The 19,598-nt window shown below is 44.2% G+C and overlaps 1 protein-coding gene across 1 annotated transcript in view; it reads right to left on the bottom strand.

Annotated features, from left to right (window-relative positions):
• SBNO2 (strawberry notch homolog 2) overlaps positions 1-19,598 on the bottom strand; it is a 2,660,605-nt gene that overhangs the window by 1,959,101 nt on the left and 681,906 nt on the right. Inside the window, exon 6 of the mRNA XM_044053813.1 lies at positions 2,721-2,804. Within this exon, the coding sequence (XP_043909748.1) occupies positions 2,721-2,804 (84 nt within the window). The remainder of the gene's footprint in view (positions 1-2,720; positions 2,805-19,598) is intronic.

Genomic DNA, 19,598 nt, shown 5'->3' with positions numbered 1-19,598 from the left:
ATTTAATAGTAACACAAATAGTTTTTACATCACTGGCAAAGGTAAGAGTAAGCCTAATTTTACATCTAACTGAAGTATGATCCGAAGTTGTACTACTAAGCTCATATTGTTCAGCACAAGTTCCCCTGACAAATGTTTCAAGAAGGGTTGTGCTTCAGTATCTCATAATGCCACAAATGCAGCTACTTTTCTGTTAACCTCCTTAGATCTGTACCGTCTACCTCAAAGATCACATTCCAAGTTACTCATTGCTAACAAATAATCCTCATCTCGTGCACATAAACGAGATGTCCTATAGACATGATTTTTCATGACATTCGAAAATGTGTATGAAGGGTGCATACTGTGCCTATTCAGGAAAATTTCCTTGCATTCCTTTTTATAAATTTGCATAGCAAATATCCCTTTCTCATCTCTGATGGTGATATCCATTAAGTTAATACAGGTGGAAGAGTAAGGCAGAGAGAATTTAAATATCAGTGGTGTTTTCTAGATAATTTATGAAATCCAGCCATCTTTCTGGTGTGTCGTTCCACAAGAAATAAATGCCACCAACGAAGCATTTATAAAACTTAAGCATTGATCAATACAAGTTAAGCACAAATGGGCTTTCCCGGTCAGCGAATACCAAACTGGCTTAACTGACAGCGCAGGGTGTGTGCCCATGGCAAGAACCCATCTCTGCCAGCAATAATTCTTGTAAAATACAAAGACATTATTGTGTAGGTTCAAATCCAATAGAATGCATATCAATTCTATTCTATATACATTTTAATCAGCATTCTATTCCAAATAATGCTTCACTGATGAAATACCAAACTCATTAGGTAGAACTGTGAAAAGAACATTTACATCCAAAGCAGCCATAATATAACATTCATTTACTGTGGAGTTCACAATATCAGACATTGTATGTAGAAAATGCCTAGTACCCTTAATTATGGCTTGATTAGTCTGCACCACTTTTTTAAGTTGCTGTTCTATAAAAATGGACAATGTTTTGGTCGCCCATCCATTACCAGATACAATCGGCTGCATTGGTGGATTCATCCTTATGAATTTTGGGAAGGCCATTTATCACAGAAATTATAGGGCTCTCTACTTGAAAATATTCAATCTGCTCTTTCAAAATCTTAAGATGCAAAATATTTTCAAGTTTAGTTCGGATACTTTCACACAGATTATAAATTTGTGCCATCATTACATTATGTCTCTGAGTCATCCAGGATTTGTAGGATTCTCTTATAATCCTGAATGTTCATTACCACTATCCCGCCTATTTTATTGGCGGATCTGATGATTAATTCTTTGCTTTCCTTTAATTCTCTTAAAGCATCTTTCTCACCTTAACTCAGAATAAAGAAGCATTGTTTAGAATCTTTCAAAGTTCTAGCAATATCTTGTTCACAAACTGGGATAAACGTGTCCACTGTAGGAGTATTCTGGGGAATAAACTTTTTTTTTCAGAATACTGGAAGCAGCTGTATTATCTGCTATACATTAAGTTTTTACCATGACGTTGAGCCAAAGCATCTTTAAATTCAGTATCATTAAGCTCTGAAGCAACTGTTGGAATACAATTTAGGCTCAAGTACTGCATAATGCTGCGAATTTAACATTTTTTCAGATAAGTTGAAAACCAAACCCATTACTTCTGTTGGTGTTTGCTCCACCCTTGCTAAACTCTTGGTTCCAATGAGAGCGGTCCCTTCGTCCTCCCTCTGCTTATAGATCACACTCTCTCTACATGAGGTCTGGAAAACTGTAATGGGAGTTTTGGAAATAATGAAGAAAGGGTAAAAGTCTCCTTATATTCCTTCGGTCTAGCTCCCAAATTAGATGCATTAGGCAAAGAGAGAGAGACTGTTCATTAGATAAAGTCTTATTTTTATCATCATCCATAAGAGTAGACAATGCAGACCTCATTAAGCATGCTGTTACTGTATCATTACAAACATTGTGTTCATTCTCTATACTTTCCAATGTCTTCACTTTAGACCAAGCACAAATATGGCCATTCTTAAAGTCTTTAAAGTCTCTTGCTATTTTTTTTTTTTTTCTTTCTTTTTTTTTTTTTTTTTTTTTTTTTTTTTAGATTTAGTTAATTCCAACTTGGGACATCTGTGGTGGTGGTGCTGCGGTAGCGTTGTCGCCTCACAGTAAGACGCTGTCCAGTTCGTCTCTGAGCGTCTTCTGCGTGGAGACATGCTTGAATGGGCGTACCTTCGTTGAAGGCTGTGCATCAGGGCTGGCAACTCGGTACGTAAAAATCAACTGCCAATCATAAGCGGACCGGAGTTCTGCTGTGGCGACCCCTAACCGGGAAAAGCCTAAAGTCACAACAACAAGTTAATTCCAACTTGGTGTTATCATAGAAGTTACATTTAGATACAATTCATCCACCTTCATAGTGAAAGCAGGTTCCTAGTAATTAACTTCCAGAACATATTGGAACTTCTCAAGCTGCTGTAAAATGTTTTTCTCTATTGGTTCAAAATACTCTGAGTGAGACTCATATAGTTAAAACCAAGTTCACCGTTTAATGTTTGCCATGTCCTCTAATTCCAGAAGTCTCCCCCCAAAAGTACACATCAGCAAAACATGTAGTAGCCCTCCTGGAGTAACTTTATGGTAAAGGCAGGCCTCTAAACTCAGACGCTGCCGTTTTTTTAGTTTAAAAAAAGCAAAAGGTCTGTGAAATCAAAAAAAAATGAACATACCTGGTACTGTGCAAGGGGTGGTGTGTTAATGATTGCTGCTAGTTCCTCTAAACTATTCAAACCTGTGAATCTAGATGGAAAGGGCTGCAACAATAAAGAAAACAAGCCATGTTACACAGCTTTACAGCATCGCATTACAGTCTTTCTAACCTTTAACTATCCCTGTAAGATCAATTCAAGTAACTGGCATAATACTACTGTGTAAAATTACCCTCTACTAAGACGTGTGTTGAAGAATGTGGAGTATATGCAGCTAAGCTTTATGAAATTGAAGTAAGACTGCTGTAAAATAAAAATTCTGCAGTTAGTTAGATCTTCAAGTGACACATCTGCCTACTTCAATTTCAAAATGGGTAGATACAGGCAGGGGACATCTCAGCACCTACAACCTCTGCCAACATCAAATTCCTACACTCACTCATAATGCACCACACTACTCTGTCTCTCCAAGAGTTTGACTTTTCTACAGCTTTATTAAACAGCTCAGCCATGCATCTATTATACAGGTCTCAAGTAAAATAAACCATGTCTCCTTAACAAGGGCAAAATAAATGGAAAGTGGAAGTAGATGGGTGGAAGGAAGTGGCTTCATGAAGATCTAAAGTACATATTGCTCTTATCTTGCACAATCCAGTATGAACACTTCAACATCAGAACAGTTTCTTCAGCTGCTAATCTTGTGTACATTCATGACAGAATACTATTAAGGGAAGTAGTTCCAAAGGTCGTCCTGCTTTTGGAAATCATATCAGCTTATAGCGTCTTGCAAGTGTACACATCGCAGCTGCACAAATATTAACACATGAATTCCTGAAAAATGTTAAGTAGCCAATGCTGCTGTGGAATGGAATGTACCTTCCGTTTGCCTGGCAGAGCTTTGTTGTATTTTGTTAGCTAAAGGCAATGGATTCTGACAGCCACCTGGATGAAATGGACCTTAAGAGACTTTTTGGCCAATCTTAAAAGGCACAAGAGAGACAGTCATCCTTTTATGTATCTTTTGCTGTATCTAAATCTCAGCTGACTATGTACATCAAGAGAATGAGGTCTGAACTCTCCTTTATCAGAGAAATAGAGAAAGAAAACCAATAGATGGATAGATTGATTTAGTTTTAAATCCAAAATTGCTTTTGGCATAAATTAAGGCTTGCTACTCCCAACAAATCACACCCTCGTTAAAAACTACACAGGAGTCGGAGATAATGAGGCTTGTACTTCAGAGACCTTTCTGGCAAAAGTAATAAAAACTAAGAACAATGTTTCAGAGGCCAGGAAAGAACAGTTGTTTAAGACCTTACCATAACCTTAGATGTCCTTCTCTTCCATGTTGCAGTATTCATAACTGTAGGGAGGTTGCTGCCTGTAGCACCAAACATCCGGCCAGTATACCGAAGTCTTAGGAGCAGGGGTAGATGCGACGTTTGATGTCAGAGCCATAAACAGACACTGTCTATAAAGGTGACGTCTGTATGTACCCGCTTCAGAATGGAACGCTGCATACAGCAGTACCCCAGAACCAATGAAGAGGAAGGAGGAAAATTTCAGATCCACATATAATACCAGGCCAAGAGATGCCTCATGGAGGCATATACCGGATGCTGAGGTTTGGTAGATGGGAGAGAAATCTGTCCCCTCAGGTGGCTAAACTGGAAGGGAGGGGGTAGGAGGGTGGGACTGAATACCGCAACGTGGAATAGAAGGACATCTAAGGTTATGGTAAATTCTTACACAACTGTTTATTGTCCTTCTATTCTCATGTTGCAGTATTCATAACTCTAAGGAGAGTACCAAAGCTTTTGGTATGAGCCTGGGAGAAAGGATGAGGTCCTTGGTCTATAAGGCCATGCAGAATGGACCTAGCCTTAGAAGCCAAATCTAGTTTGTAATGCCCGTTAAAGGTATGGACTGATGACCAGGTAGCCAGCTTCTAGAGCAGAGGCATAGTCTACCCCCTGAAGAAAGCAGCTGAAGAGGCAGCTGCCCTAGTAGAACGATCCCTCACTTTCAGATAGGGTTTTAACATGAAAGGACTAGCATGCAGAGATAGCCTTAGATATCTATGGAGACAGACTGTTTAGAGACTGCATTCCCCAAGTCCCTTAGTTAAAAGGAGACAAACAGCTGGTCACACAATCTACTGGGTTTAGTCTCGTCAAGATAATACCAGACTTGTTTGTGGATGTCCAGGGAATGTCAAGTTCTTTCAGATGAATTCAGAGGCTGAGGGAAGAAGTCAGGGAGGTTTAATGTTCTGATTCAAGGACAGCTCATTAACCACCTTAGGCATGAAGGAAGGGTTAGTCCTGAGGGAAACCCTGTCTTTATGGAATATGAGGTATAGAGGGATGGCCATCAGGGCTTGAATTTCTGATACCCTCCTGGCAGATGTGAGGGCTACCAGCAGTACTGTTTTCCAGGTACACAGCTTCAGTGAAGCAGAGGGCTGGCTCAAATGTAAGTAAAGTGAGTTTTGCCAAGATAAAATTTTGGTCCCATGTAGGAGGGATTTGCTTACAAGGGGGTCTGGTATGGAGGACCCCTTTGAAAAAGAGCTTAACCTCTTTTCTGGATGCCAGAGGAGGTATCAAAGGAAGACTAGCTGAAACGGCAGACAAGTGGACTTTAACAGAAGAGTATGTTAGCCCTGAATGTAGATGCTCACACAAGTAAGAAAGGACCATGGGTACTGGAATGAGTAAAGGGTCCTGGTTTTCCTTATGACACCACCTGAAGAATCTTTTTCATTTTATAACAATTTCAACTGGTACTTGGTTTCCTGGCCTCCTGCAGAACACGGAGTACGTCCTCGGAGTACAGGTGCCTGAAGGGGATCAGAACCCTATCGCCCATAAAGTGAACCAGGACTGCTCACCTGAGAGTGTATTAGGGACACCCTGTCTTGTGCAAGTAGGTCTAGATGGTGGTGTAACCTGTGGTGATTGCCCTTGGCCAATGCTGTCTTGGTCAAAAGGGAGTCACCAGCAGGATTTTTGGTTTGTCCCTCTAAATCAGTGTGAAGGGGGGGGAGGCATAAAGGTACATCCCCACCAAAGAACGAGTGAAGGCCTCCACTTTCCAGGCCTGGGGATGTGGATCCCTCGTACAAAACCGAGGCATCTGCCTGTTCTGGGAGGAGGCAAACATGTCTGCCTGAGGAATACCCCACTTGTGTACAAGACCTAGGAACACCTCTCTGTGAAGCATCCATTCTTGAGAGGGTGCAGATGTACTGCTGTGTGTCTGCCTTCTGCTGAAAGAATGTACACTACTTGCAAGTGAATATGCAGAATAGAAGCTAGAGACCAAATCTGTATGGCTAGGGTGCAGAGAGGGTAAGACCCCCCCCTTGCTTGTTTATGTACCACAAGACAGTTGCATTGTCTGACTACTTTCAAGGTGCCTGGTATGAGGGAGTGGTTGGAAGATCTGTAGTGCTAAGTAAAGGGCCCTCATCTCTGATGTTAATGTGGTCCTTTTTCCTGAGTGGAAACCACTCCCCCTGCACGTTTAGTTTTTGCTGGTGTTGAAAAAGTACAGTTGTGTACCTACCATAAATGTAGAAGTTTGAGTGTATTCACTGTTGCAGTCATTACACTTGGGTTATCCTGCTGGGAGGCGACCCGTAGTCGGCCCGAGTTCCAAAGTCTTGGTCTGGCATCAGTTGCTGTCACCTCTTCCCTGATGTCAGTGCGCCAAGGGTATAAAAGTTGCAACAGACGCCATTTTCTTCAGGAATGTGTGCCCCCTTGCTTGTTTATGTACCACATAACTGTGGTATTGTCAGTCTTTATTAATAATTGTCCTGGATGTATTAGGTCCTTGAAGGCCGTCAGGGCATTCTGTACAGCTAGCATCTCTTTTTGATTGATGTGAAGATGCAGTTATTCCTTGGGCCACGTGCCCTGAATACATTTTCCTTCCACATGTGCTCCCCAGGCGTAATCCGATGCATCTGTTGTCTGCCTGGCTGTAGGTAAGGTGAAAGGCTGTCCCTTGTTGTAGTGACAGGCCTGTGACCACCACTGAAACTCCTGTTGTAGGCAGGGAATCAACGTTATGATTGCCTCTAGGCTGTGACAATGCTGAGTCCAAACACTTTTTTACATACCATTGTAGTTTCCTCATATGCAGTTTGGCATATGGAATTAGTAGAATGCAAGATGCCATGAAACCCAGGGTCTGCAGAATTTTTCTTGCAGGGAGTTGGGTCTTTGTTGCCATCATTTGAAAGTGATGAGTCAGTTGCCTTTGTTTGTCTGGTGTGCGATAAGCCATCTAGGTAGTTGTAGTCAAGCTTGCACCCAGGAATGTTATCTCTTGAGAGGGCACTAGTTTTGATTTATTTTCTTTTACTGTGTACCCTAGCCAAATTAGTAATCTTTTTAGAAACTCCAGGTGCTTTAGAAGAATGTCCTTGCTCTCTGCTTGAATAAGGCTGTCGTCCAAGTAGGGATATATTTGAATTCCTTTTTGCCTGCAAAATGCAATTACTGGTGCCAGGCATTTTGTGAAGACCCTGGGCACAGAAGATAAGCCAAAGGGCAGTGCAGAGAATTGATAATGCATTGAGCCTGCTAAAAATCTGAGATATCTTCTGCACGATTGTCTGATTGGGACGTGCAGGTATGCCTCCTTGAGATCCACAGTAACTAGCCAAGCCTCTTTGCCCAGCATGGGCAATAGTTGTAGTATTGTTAACATTTTGAATTTTGGAACATCCAGGAAAGTATTTAGGATTGACAGGTCCAGTATTGGTCTCCATGCTTTGTCCTTTCTGGGTACTAGGAAAAGTCATGAGTAAAATCCTTGGCCCTGTTCTTCTTGTGGAACATTTTGAATAGCTCTCATATCCATAAGAGCTGCAATCTGTTTTTGTGCCTCTGCCCATTGGTTTTGTGGGAGGTCTGGCATACCTTTTGGTCTTGGAAGCGTGTGGAAGTGGAACCTGTACCCTTGAGAAACTATATTCAACACCCATTGGTCTTGGGTGATCATGTGCCAATTTTTTGAGACAAGTGCTAGCTTTCCCCCTAGGGGTGCTGTCAACTGGCAAGTCTTGGCATTTGCAGAGGGAAGTCATTGTGACCGTTTTCTATAAGGTTGTGATTTGTCTTCTCCTCCTTTGGGGGCTGAAGAACCCCATTGTTTAGGTCTGTAGGAGCCTTGGGGCTGAGATCTGCCTCTTGGGCATCTGTATCTGCCTCTTTGTGGCCTGTCTGACACTGGAAAGGACCAATTTTTTTGAAGGCCAGTTCCTGCTAAATCTAGGAGGCTGAACTTGTAAGAAATCTTTCAGAGTTTGCATTGAGTTTGCTTTATCCTCCATTTTCTTTAAAACTTCTTCTGCCTTAACACCAAACAAAGTATCATGCTGTAGTGGAGCATCCAGGAATTTCATTTTAACATGGTCAGGTAAACTTTGTTCTTTCAACCAAGCATGTCTTCGAATAACTGAGCCTGTAACTGCGGCTCTACAAGAAGCCTCTAATGAATCATAACCACATTGCAGAGTATGATTTCCCACTAGTTCATCTGCATGCAATAAATCCTGCATTTCTTTAAAGTCAGGACCTTCTGCATTTGTAACCATTTTCTGCTTTAACTATGACATGAGATACTGCTGATATTTAAGCATGTGAAACTGACAGTTTAAAGCTCTTACAGCTAAAGTAGCAGAAGTGTAAACTTTTTCCCCATCTGTCCAGAGCTCTGGAATCCCTATCTGAGGGGACAGGATTTTAAGCAGTGGAAGCTTTAACCCCTTTTGGACCCTGAGAAAGTTTCTGGGTCCGCAGCGGGGTTTTTGTAAAGAAATTTATGAGAGTCAGGGACCCTGTAGTACCTGTCTGGCTTTACTGGTGCAGGGGGGGGTAAAGAATCTGGAGACAGACTGGATTAGGTCTGTGCTGAGGTAACAGAAGGAAATCTCTGAGCCTTTTCTTGGATTCTGAGTAATCCTGGCTCTCCCAATGGAAATGTTCCCTCATGGTGTGCAGGGTTTCCCCAAAAGAGTAATCCTCAGGTGGTGAGGCTGAGGGAATGGCCTCTTCAACATCAGAGTCCTCATAGGGAGGGAGAGAATAGCCCTGGTCAGAGGAAGAATCAGAAGAAATGGAAACCTGATCAGAGGAATCATAATCAGTGTCTTGCCTACGCCTTTTGTCAGGAGGGGGATGGGAGCCCCTGATTAAAGTAATAAGGTCTTCGGCCATTTTAAGCATCTGTTTCTTGGGCATGGATGACTGTTCTGGAGAATACTGCACTTGTTTCTTTGTCTTTAATGGCGTTTTTGACTTTACCTTTGCTGCTGTAGTAGCTTTAATTGTAAGCTGTGAAGGTCTGAAAACACCCTCAGAAGCCGGTGCCTGCTCAGCAGCTCCGGACCCATCTGAGGGTATATTTTCCGTAGGCCCAATACCTTGGGTTTTCCACAGGCCTTGGTGTCTCCACGTGGCTGTTGGTTGCGGCCTGTGGCTCTGAGGTAGCGGGTGTCAGGGGCTGCGAAAACGCCTCACTGAGAACTGGAGACTGGCCTAGAAGAGGCTTCGTCTGTTTCGGACCTCGGATCCCTGTCTTTCTTTGTCTCTGCATTTTTTATACATTCCGGTCGTTGGTTGTTCCGGCGGCATTATGTAATTAAATCTTCATCCAAACTAATGTACAGCAAAATCAAACCGACGTTTAATAGTGCGTTTATTAAATCTAGCACAAAACCGACAAATAGTGACGTTGTGGTCAGGGCCTAGGCAAGGAATTCAGTAAGAGTGGAAGTCCTTATGAGGTATTTGCTTCCCACAAGAAATACAATTATTAACTTTTACTGACATGGGTCTGGAGCAAGAAAAAGTTTCCCCAACGGGGTACTTAGCTTTATTGAAGACTTCGATTCTGAAATTCAATTTTGAAAATCTCAGGAGTCTGCCGACCGGCACTTGCGAACTGCTTATGCTTCAGGCACCACGCGGCAAGAAAGACTGAAGAAAATGGCGTCGGTTGCAACTTTTATACCCCTGGTGCACTGACGTCAGGGAAGAGGTGACAGCAACGAACACCAGACCAAGACCTTGGAACTCGGGCCGACTACGGGTCGCCTGCCAGCAGGATAACCCAAGTGTAATGACTGCAACAGTGAAACACGATGGACATCTGCCCCCCAACCCAGGTCCGAAGCATCTGCGAAGATTTGCTCTGAGGGTGGGGGTAACTGCAAGGGTATGCCCTGGTTGAGATTGATGGCTGTAATTCACCATTCCAACTCTTTTTCAGGCATGATAATAAGGGGAGGGAGGTATCCAGAGGATGAGAATGTTGGTTTCAACGAGTCTTTAGTATCCACTGGAGCTTCCTCATATGCAACCTTGCCAGAGGAAGCACCGGTATATCAAGGATGCCATGTGGCCCAGGACTCTCCGGAATTCTCTGGCTGAAAATGTTTGGGGAGAGAGAGAAGCTTCTGAAGGTAAAGAGTTCGGTCTTTCACCTTCTGACAGGGAATGAAAGCTCCCATGCTGCCATCTTGTCGGTTTTTATCCTGCACTCTAGAAAGACTAGGTCTTTTGCAGGGGGTCAGGTGGGACTTCTTGTGGTTCAGTGAACCCCCGGTCTGCCCCTTGTTTATCTGCTGTGGTGGGAACTTATCTATGGTGCCTTGGGCCTGACGTTGATGCAGAATAGAGGGGAAAAGATGGAGCTGACTTGAGGGAGGCTGCGGCATGCCCTGGAAAACTGGGTAGAGCCCACCAAGTAATAAAATAACCTTTTTGAATTATGGCGAGGACCCAGGCTTCTGAGGTGATCCCCACCAGGAGGGGAGTGTGAGGTGAAGGGATAGGTGGGTGGAGAGAGGATAGGTGGGTGGAGAGAGGTAGTGGGTTTGAGTCACAGTTGAGGGGTTCTGTCCTGGTCAGGCTGCCTCTGAAAGGGAGTATTACAAGAGGAAAGGGTTCTAGGAGTGGAATGAATCCTTTAGCCTGTGATGGAGGAGAATGAGATGACTGTCACCTAACAAATAAGTCCTTTGCAGGTAGTTTCTATGGTACCTAGGGATAGGTGAGACCAGTAAATGTTGAAAAAATTTTGCAACTCCTTTCCCTTTTCATGCAGGGATTTGAGGAGTTCTGCAGATGCTTCCCCTGAAAGGGCCCTACTATCTAATGGTGCATCCAACAACTTGGTTTGTATATCCATAGGGAGAGGTCGGTGCCTCATCCAGGAGTATCTTTGCAATACACAGCCAGAAGCTGCAGATTTTGAAGAGTCCTCCACCGCATCATAACTGCGCTTAATGGCATGTCTAGTCACCTATGAGGCAGTGGAGAGAAGTGACTTTAGCTAGGTCTCAGCAGGCAAGTCTGGTACATCAGGTATGAGGGCAGAAGCCTTAGAAAGGGTGTCTAGAACAAACCTGGCCAAGTGGGCTTGATAGCTTAGGGCTCTGATGGCAAGAGTGGAAGAGGTATACACCTTCTTCCTTAGCCTATCCATAAACTTGCTGTCCTTGTCAGTAGGGAATACAGAGTTAGAAGACAGTTGTCTAGAGGATTTGCCAGCTAAGACTGCTATGACTGCAGGAGGGTTCTTAAACAGGTACAGAGCATCCTGAATGACTTTACAGAACCTGTCTATGAGGTTTAGAAGCTGGGGGTTAAGCGTCAGTTGCCTATAAAGCAGCCAAAAAGGAATCTTAGACGGCTGGAAGCAAGGGAGGGACTGCAGATGGTGAGGGTTGATCCATCTGTAATAATTCAAAATACCTCTTTTTTTGATTCTGAGACATCTGAAGCTTACCATTTGAAGTGTTCTCTCATGAGAGAGATGGTATCTCCAAAAGAAAACTCTTCCCCTGGAAATTCATGACTGATAGAATCCTCTTCCTCAGGGGGATTCAATTTGAGAGCAGTAAGTTGGGAAGTCTTCAGAGGAAGACTATTCTTCCTCTGACTCTAAGGCCTGCACAGGAGTAGGAGTGTGTGAAGGTACCTGTGATTGTAGGGCCTGGAATGCCCTGAAAAGTTTTTGGGAGAAAACATCCCATCCCGGGGCAGATTGCTTTTCTGTACGTTTTAATTTTTGTTTTCGCTTCAGTGGATCTGATGGATGGGTCGATTTAGAGGCTGACGTCTGGGAGGATTGCAGAGCAGGGGTAGGCCCTTCCAATAACACTAGCCATGGTTTCCCCTCTCCATAAGTTCATAGGTTGGTAGTAGGCTATCAGCCCTAAGGCCTATACAAGCCTAGCCATAACAATTCCCTGGCTATTTCTTCCCACAATATTTACTTCCTGGACCCCTGTCTAGCAGGGCGACTGACGTGATCCCCGGGGTGAATTTGTTATCTTCCATCCAATCGCCAAGGTTCCTTTTGAAGAGGGCCAAAGAGGCGCTCTGCTTAACACATATAGGCAGTCTATTCCAGAGTCTCTGGGTCAGGAAACCTATCCCTCCAGCATGTTTTGTTCATTGTCATGACAAGGTTTAGATCCCTGTAGCGTGTAGCTCTGAGGGACTGGAATTTCTTCAAGTGTAGCATGTCCAACAGCTCTGGGTTTGACATGGCCTTGTATGTTAAGCAGAGATCACCTCTGAGTAGACTATAAGCGACAGAGTATAGCTGGAGTTTTTTTTTAGACAGTCAGCACAGGGCATCTGCTTTAGGCCTGTGATTCTTTTAATGAGGTATTTCTGCGGCCTTTCCAGTTGTTGCAGATGTCTTGAGAGGTGCATATCAAACGGGGTGTTGTATTCTATAATGGGTCTAATGAGGGATGAGTACAATGGAACAATGACCTCCTTTTTTCTGGATGAAAAGCCCTTAGTGATATCTGATAAACCTCAGCAAACGTACTCAGCATTTAGGTTACTAGGCTACTAGCCCTAGGGCCTTTATAAGCCTAGCCATGTCACCCTTGTTCCCTTATTTACCAATTTGTATGGTGTATATTTGCAGTGCGAGTCTATGATCAACACCAACTGCCCTTATCCAAGAGGAACATAGGTGACACCTCCAGGGTAAATTTACAGTCTCCCATCCAGCTGTCCAAGTTATGCTTACATAGGATCATTGAGGAGATCTGTTTTATGTGAACTGGGAGTTTGTTCCAAAAGAGTGGCAGTCTCTGGGAGACGTATCTGTCTGTCCAGCATGTCTAGTTAATGTCGCAGTCTAGGTTAATATCCTTAGAGCAAATTAATCTTATCCCATTTGACTTGCGGATGTGCAGTACTTCCATTAGGACATGGTCTGAGACTACTCTGTAGGCTAGGCACAAGTCGCCTCTCAGCAGCCTATAAGGATACAGAGTTAAGTGACAGGGCCTTCAGTCTGTCCATGTAGGTCATGTGTAAAAGGCCCTGAATTTTCTTGGTGAGAAATGTCTGACGTCTCTCCAGCTGCTTCAGGTGTCTGGTGAGGTATACACAGATGGGAGCATTGCACTCTATTAGTGGTCTGATGAGGGATGAGTACAAGAGAGTTATAACATCTTTAGCTCTGGATGCAATGCCCTTACTTATGAGATGTGCACCATAGAAGGCATCCCTGACCACCGTGAACACACGCTGATCGATGTTAAGGTTGCTATCAACCTGTGTTCCCAAATTTGTCACCACAGGGCCTGAGGTAAGGGGGTACTGTTAATATTGGAACTTGCACGGACTTCCCCTTTGCCTAAAGGGATAAACTAAACAAACACACAAAAAAAATGCATCAAGTCTGTGGCTTTGGCACCAATCATTTGTCGGTGTAAGCCCTTTTTGTAGTATGTTAACATAGTTGCCTTGGGGGACAGTTTGCAGTCATCGGCGAACTTGGTAAGCCACATGGCATCTTTTTTCCCCTAGGCTTCTGAGAAACAGATTCCAAACAGAAGCAGGCTAAGCACAGATCTTTGTGATACACCACTGGAAACTGCTTTGCTGGTAGAGGTGGAATCCCCAACTTTAACTGTATGAGTTCTGTCTGTGAGCCAGCTGGCTACCCATCTAGTGACATATGATTAATTCCTAGCTGGATGAAATTCTCAATGATGCCTGAGTAGGGGATTATGCAAAAAGCCTTAGTGAAGTCAAGGAAAGCTGCATGTACTTTTGTGCCTTCATCCAGGGCTTTGTTGACATTATAGAAGTCGTCCACCAGGTTTAATAAGCATGATATACCCTTAACAAAACCAAATTGGGTTGGTCAAGAGTTTGAAGGTCACCCATGTCTTTATTGATAAGGTCCATGATGATTCTCTCTTCGTAAGGGATAAAAATAATACCTTTCAACCTTTTGTGCAAGAATCAAGGACAAAGGTCCATAATTATTGACACATTTTAGATATTGTTCTTACATAGTTATAAAGCTACTAGAATACATGTTGCACTGGCATGCATTTTCTTAAGGATATTCTCAGACTTCATATACTTCAGAAAATACATGCTGTGGATGGATGGCTGAAGTTCGAAAAGTCAAGTATTTGTCATCATTTAGTGACAGCAATTCATAGCAATATGCCAGGAAAAACATTTTTAAGGTGCAAACCAAAAATATGATGCAAAGTCAGGGCATTCTGTGAAATCAGTGAAGTGTTTCAACTTTGTTTCACACAGACATTAAATATTCCCAACTTATTTCATACAAATGTACACTGGTCCTATAAAGCCAGACTTGAAAATGACCAACAGGAGGACAAATAGCTTTCACTCACAGTCAGCCTCCCCTTCCTTATTTAGTGTTTGAAATCCTCAATGACTTCCCAGACCAAAATGCAAGGTAAAAATCAGAGATATTTTCAAGTGTTTCGCACAAACAGTTGCCAAAGAATACATATTTAAGTTATTTCATATGTATACACACTGCTCCTTCTAAGGCTGACTTTAAACAAGCAAAAAACAAGAGAGTAAGTTGTTTTTTTTTCTCCATGGCCATTTCCCGCACTTAGTGACTGTAATCTTCAATGATTTGCCATAATACCATACATTTTAAGCGAGCCAAACCAAAAATACAAGGCAAAGTCAGGGACATTCTTTGACATCAGAAGCAGATTCAACTTTCACACAGTTACTAGAGAATAAATATTCCAATATATTTCATATAAATGTGTACTAGTCCTATGAAACCAGATTTCAAAATGAAACAAGAAGGTAATTTGATTTCATCCTCAGCTAGCCACCTTCGCCATTTAGTTACTTCAATACTAGGATAAGTTGCAGATAAAAATATAAGGCAAAGACAGACTGAGAAATCAGGGATAGTTTAAAATTTATTTCATACAAAGAATAACCAGGAAGTAAAACTGCCGTTTACTCAACACAAGTGCACAGTAAACCATATCCAGAAACTGAATATTCAAATTTATTTCACATACATGCATATCAACCCTTAATGCAAGACTTAAAAACTTATCCAGAGTAGAGTTACCCCCCTCCCCACCAATAAATAAATAAATAAAAAATCTGGTAGCTTGACTGCATATTCAAAAAAGGGGAAAAAAATCATTCTGAGAAATCAGTAACAGTTTAAACACAGCTTCGCACACAAAGGGGCATGATAAAATGAAGTATTTGGGTGTTTAGAGTAAAAAGCAATCTATTATGGCCACTAAAAATATGTGGGAAGAGACTAAAAAAAGTGTTATGTAATCACCATAACATTCTATTGTAGTTGTTGCTTTTCATTTGTCTTCAACCTGTGGGACTCTGATCCGGGACAGCTCTGACTCGGCCGCATACTACACCATCAAAGCCAAGCTCCACGCCACTCCCCTACCCATAACGCCCCTGTCTTCCTCCTCCCCTCAGATCAAGTTTGTTGCATAACAGCAGCACCCCAACCTAGACAATATGCCTACAGACCTGGCATTATCACACAATTCACAAGACAGACAAATAGCCAAAATAGATGGGCTATGCCTCTTCCATCCGGTCCACTACACAGCCCACACAAAGCAGGGGGAAGGCGGGAGGGACCTTTGAAGACAAATGAAAAGCAACAACTCAGATGGAACGTTATGGTGAGTACATAACTTTTCTTCATCTAAAATTGTTTTCATTTGATCTTCAACCTGTGGGACAGTCTCCAGCTACCAATGAACCCTGAACCGAAGGATGCCATGGTCCTGGAAAGAAGGGCCAATTTATAATGGGAGATATATGTGTGCAGTGACACCCAGGTAGCAGCAGAACAAATACCATATAAGGAAACCCTAGACCAAAAGGCTGCAGAAGTAGCAACAGACCTGGTGGAAAGCGCCCGGACATGCCATGGTGAAGATAACCCTTTGGATCGATAGGCCAACGAAATGCACTCAGAAATCCATCGAGCAATAGTAACCTTAGAAATGGGCTTTCCCAAGAAAGGTTTAGAAAAGGAAACAAAAAGTTGATCAGACTTGTGAAAGGATTTTATTATGTGCAAATAGAAACAGCCTGTGGACATCAAATGCAACTTGTACTTTCCTCTATTCTGGAAATTTAGAAAGAAAACTGTAAGTTTGATGACCTGGTTAATATTGGACTCTGATGCCACTTTCGGCAGGAATGATGCATTTGTCCGCAGGGATACCGTCTTTATGAAATACCATATAAGAAGGCTTGACAGACAAAAGCCTGGATCTCCGAAACTCTCTTGGCAGAGGTAACTGCAACTAAAAATGACATCTTCCAGGAAAGGAACGGCAACTCAACTGTAGATGCTGGTTCAAAGGGGGGAGAAACCAGAGCTTGCAGCACCCAAGGTGAGATCCCAAGGGGGCACAGAGTCCTTATTGGAGGCCTAAGGAGAAAGGTACCTTTCAAAAAGGCCTTACAAAGCTTGGAAGAAGCCAAAGAAGCCGAATTTATGCTTATGTGAAAATTACATCTCGCTGCTAACTGTAGACTGATTTTAGAGAAATTAGTGCCATGATTAAAAATATCTGCTAGAAACTCTGAAATGGCCGGAACTGGCACAGTGAAAAGATTCAGGTCATGCTGAGAAGCTCGGATCGAGAAACGCTTCCATTTACTGCAGTAAACTTTCCCTGTAGAAGACCTGTGAGCTGCTACCAAAACCTTCTTAATGGGAGAAGACAGCCCGGGAGTCCTATCAATGGAACTGGAGCAGCCAAGCCGTGAGCTTCAGGCTGACTAAATCTGGGTGATGGATCCCGAAGGGATATGCAATCAGATCCGGAACAGGATCTAGCGTCCAAGGTGGATACACTGCTTGAGACCACAGAGAGGGGGAACCAAACTTGGTGAGGCCAGAAAGGGGCAATGAAGATCACTGAGCTCCCCAGCCCCTGGATGGGGGTTCAAAGCAAAATACTCGCTGCACTTTGCATTGGAAGGAGAGGGGATATTTGCTCTGAAGGACATGAGAAACATGATGTCGAAAGGATACCAGTCTGTCCAGAGGTAGAAACACTTTGGCTTGGACAGAGTCTACCCGGGCCCCCATGAAGTCAAGAATCTGTATTGGTGTCAGCTGGGATTTGCTGGGGTTTATGGTTATGCCTAGATATTGAGTGGTCTTGAGAAGATCCCTTGCTTGATGCTGTCAATGCCTGGAGGTAGCAGAAAAAAGCCAATCATCCATGTAGGGAAAGACATGAAACCCCTGAAGCCACAGCTGAGCTGCCACTACCACCATCACTTTGGTGAAAACCCTGGGGGCGGTGGTTAGCCCAAAGGGGATCACTCTGAACTGAAAATGACTGGCTCCCAGCTGGAAGTGGAGGAACCTCCGAAAGGGCCTGTTCATCCTGATGTGATAGTACATGTCTTGGAGGTCCACCGAGCACATCCAGTATTCTCTGTAGAAAGGGCAGAATGGATTGAAGAGTGACCATCTGGAATTTCATCTTGGCAACTGACAGGTTTAAAGTTGACAGATCCGGAATGGGTCTCAACTCCCCCATTTTCTTTGGCACTAAAAAGAAGCCGGAATAGATGCCTTATCTGGAATGGTCTGGGGGGACGGGCTAGACTACTCGCTTTTTGAGAGGCCTGGAAATTTCAACAGCTGCTTGCTCCCACTGCACAAGTGGGACATCAGGGAGGTGTTTGAGAGGGACTGGGTGTTGAAGAAAGACAGAGTATTCTCTGGATAGTATCTGCAAAACTCAATGACTGTCCCAGGCCATTGGGTGCAGAGAAAGTCATCCCTCAACTTCCTCCAGAGATGAGCAGTCAGGCAACCCTTCAGGGCTGCTGTGAGGATCTGTCCGGGAAAGAATCTCGAGACCCTTGGTTACTCGGGCCCCCTCTACCACAAGGGTGATGTCTGTCATATCCCCCACTGCTTCTGGGGGAAGGCAAGTCCTGCACATCGTGGGAGAACCCTGAGGATTTTCAGAACCACATCTTCTTCACCCTATGCCAATTCTTACAGAAGGATTGTTGTGGGGTTGAGAAGAGAATCCCGATGGCAGACAGGGTCTTCCCGTCTTTCTTGCTCTGGACTCAAGTGTCTTGAACAGTTTTGTCAAAAAAGAGTGGAACCATCATGGGGGCATTCGTAAACGAAGCCTTGAAGGGCTCAGAGAAAGCACAAAGCCAGAGCCAGGCGTGACACCTGATGGCTATGCCTGTTCCAGCAGCCTTAGAGGCACCCTACATAGCATGTGATAGCCGCCTCATGGAAGTATTCGAAATTGAAGTAAGGGAGGCCATATGGGAGAACACCTTTTTCTCCACTGCCGACATGGAGATGGACCCCAGGCAGACTCGGCAACCTCTCTGACCAGATCCCGCTGCAGTCTGATAAAGTGTGCCTTGCAGTTCAAAGCACATAATGCAAACATGGTTGCTTCCTAAAACAGTGCATGGTCCACGACTCTCGCTCTGCAGGATGAACCTTACAGCACTCCTTAGAGAACTTTTTTTGGTGGCCACCGCAACCACCATGGCATCGACTGGGGATCCCTTCGACCAATGCTGCCTATCCAGTGGAGTACTGAGCATTTTGTCCAGGCATTTGGGGATAGTCTCAACTGTATCCAGTTCCCTCCATGCCATGGATGAAATTAAATCCACAAGGGGATCTGTGGGAGGGGACACCCAGGAGGCAGAGGGTCCTGTGCCAAACGCCTCGAAGAAAACAGACTCATCCAGGTTGGGCTTTTGGGTATACCACCCTCCTAGCTGGCACAGGATTTCCAGGATGTCTCCAAAAGGGGGGATTGGGGGGGGTTCCTACAAGTCGGTATCTTCTTAAGGGACTCCAGTGGGAAGTCCAAGTGCCTCCTCTTGCACTTGCGTTTCTGAGGGAGCTCCTGGGGGGGGGGGTGTTCTGGTGAGGACTCAGAAACCTTGGGGTAGTTGCGGGTGGGAAGTACCTCCTGGGGTATAGCGGAGACAGGCTGTCCCTGAGGGGAGCAGGATGGCAGACTCTGGCCGAGAAAGAGAGGGAGCCTGGACAGACTCAGAGGATTAGTGTCAAAAGTGCCGAGAGATACCTCTCCACCACACTGAAACCAGATTGGCGAACGAATCCCAGTAGCAGGGCTGATCAAGAGCAGATCTGATGCCCTCAGTGCTATGAGGGGAGCAGGAGCCAAATCTCCAGGCACTGAGACTCCGAGTGGAAGGGCCTACTCCGAAAACCTCAAAGTCGATGCGATCCCCTCGGCTCAGAGTCGGTCAGCTACGAAAGGGTCAGAGCCAAACCACTCAGGGCAATTTTCGGCATTGAGGTACCTGGAACCACCGCTGATGACACCTCAACACCGGAAAACCTCATACCCGATGACTCCGAAACCCCGGATCGGAGAAGAAGCAATGGGAAGGAAAATGGACTGCATGCTCCCAGCCACAGAGGGGGAAGAGCAGGCAAGACTCGCATCTGAATTTGGGTCCGAATAAACCTCGGCATCATCCTATCCACCTTGGCTTCAGAAAGGCCATGGGAGGACCGGGT

Source organism: Protopterus annectens, chromosome 13.part0, assembly GCF_019279795.1.
Source record: "Protopterus annectens isolate FY-2018-M chromosome 13.part0, PAN1.0, whole genome shotgun sequence".
NCBI lineage: Eukaryota > Metazoa > Chordata > Ceratodontiformes > Protopteridae > Protopterus > Protopterus annectens.
This window is presented reverse-complemented; position numbering and strand designations above follow the sequence as displayed.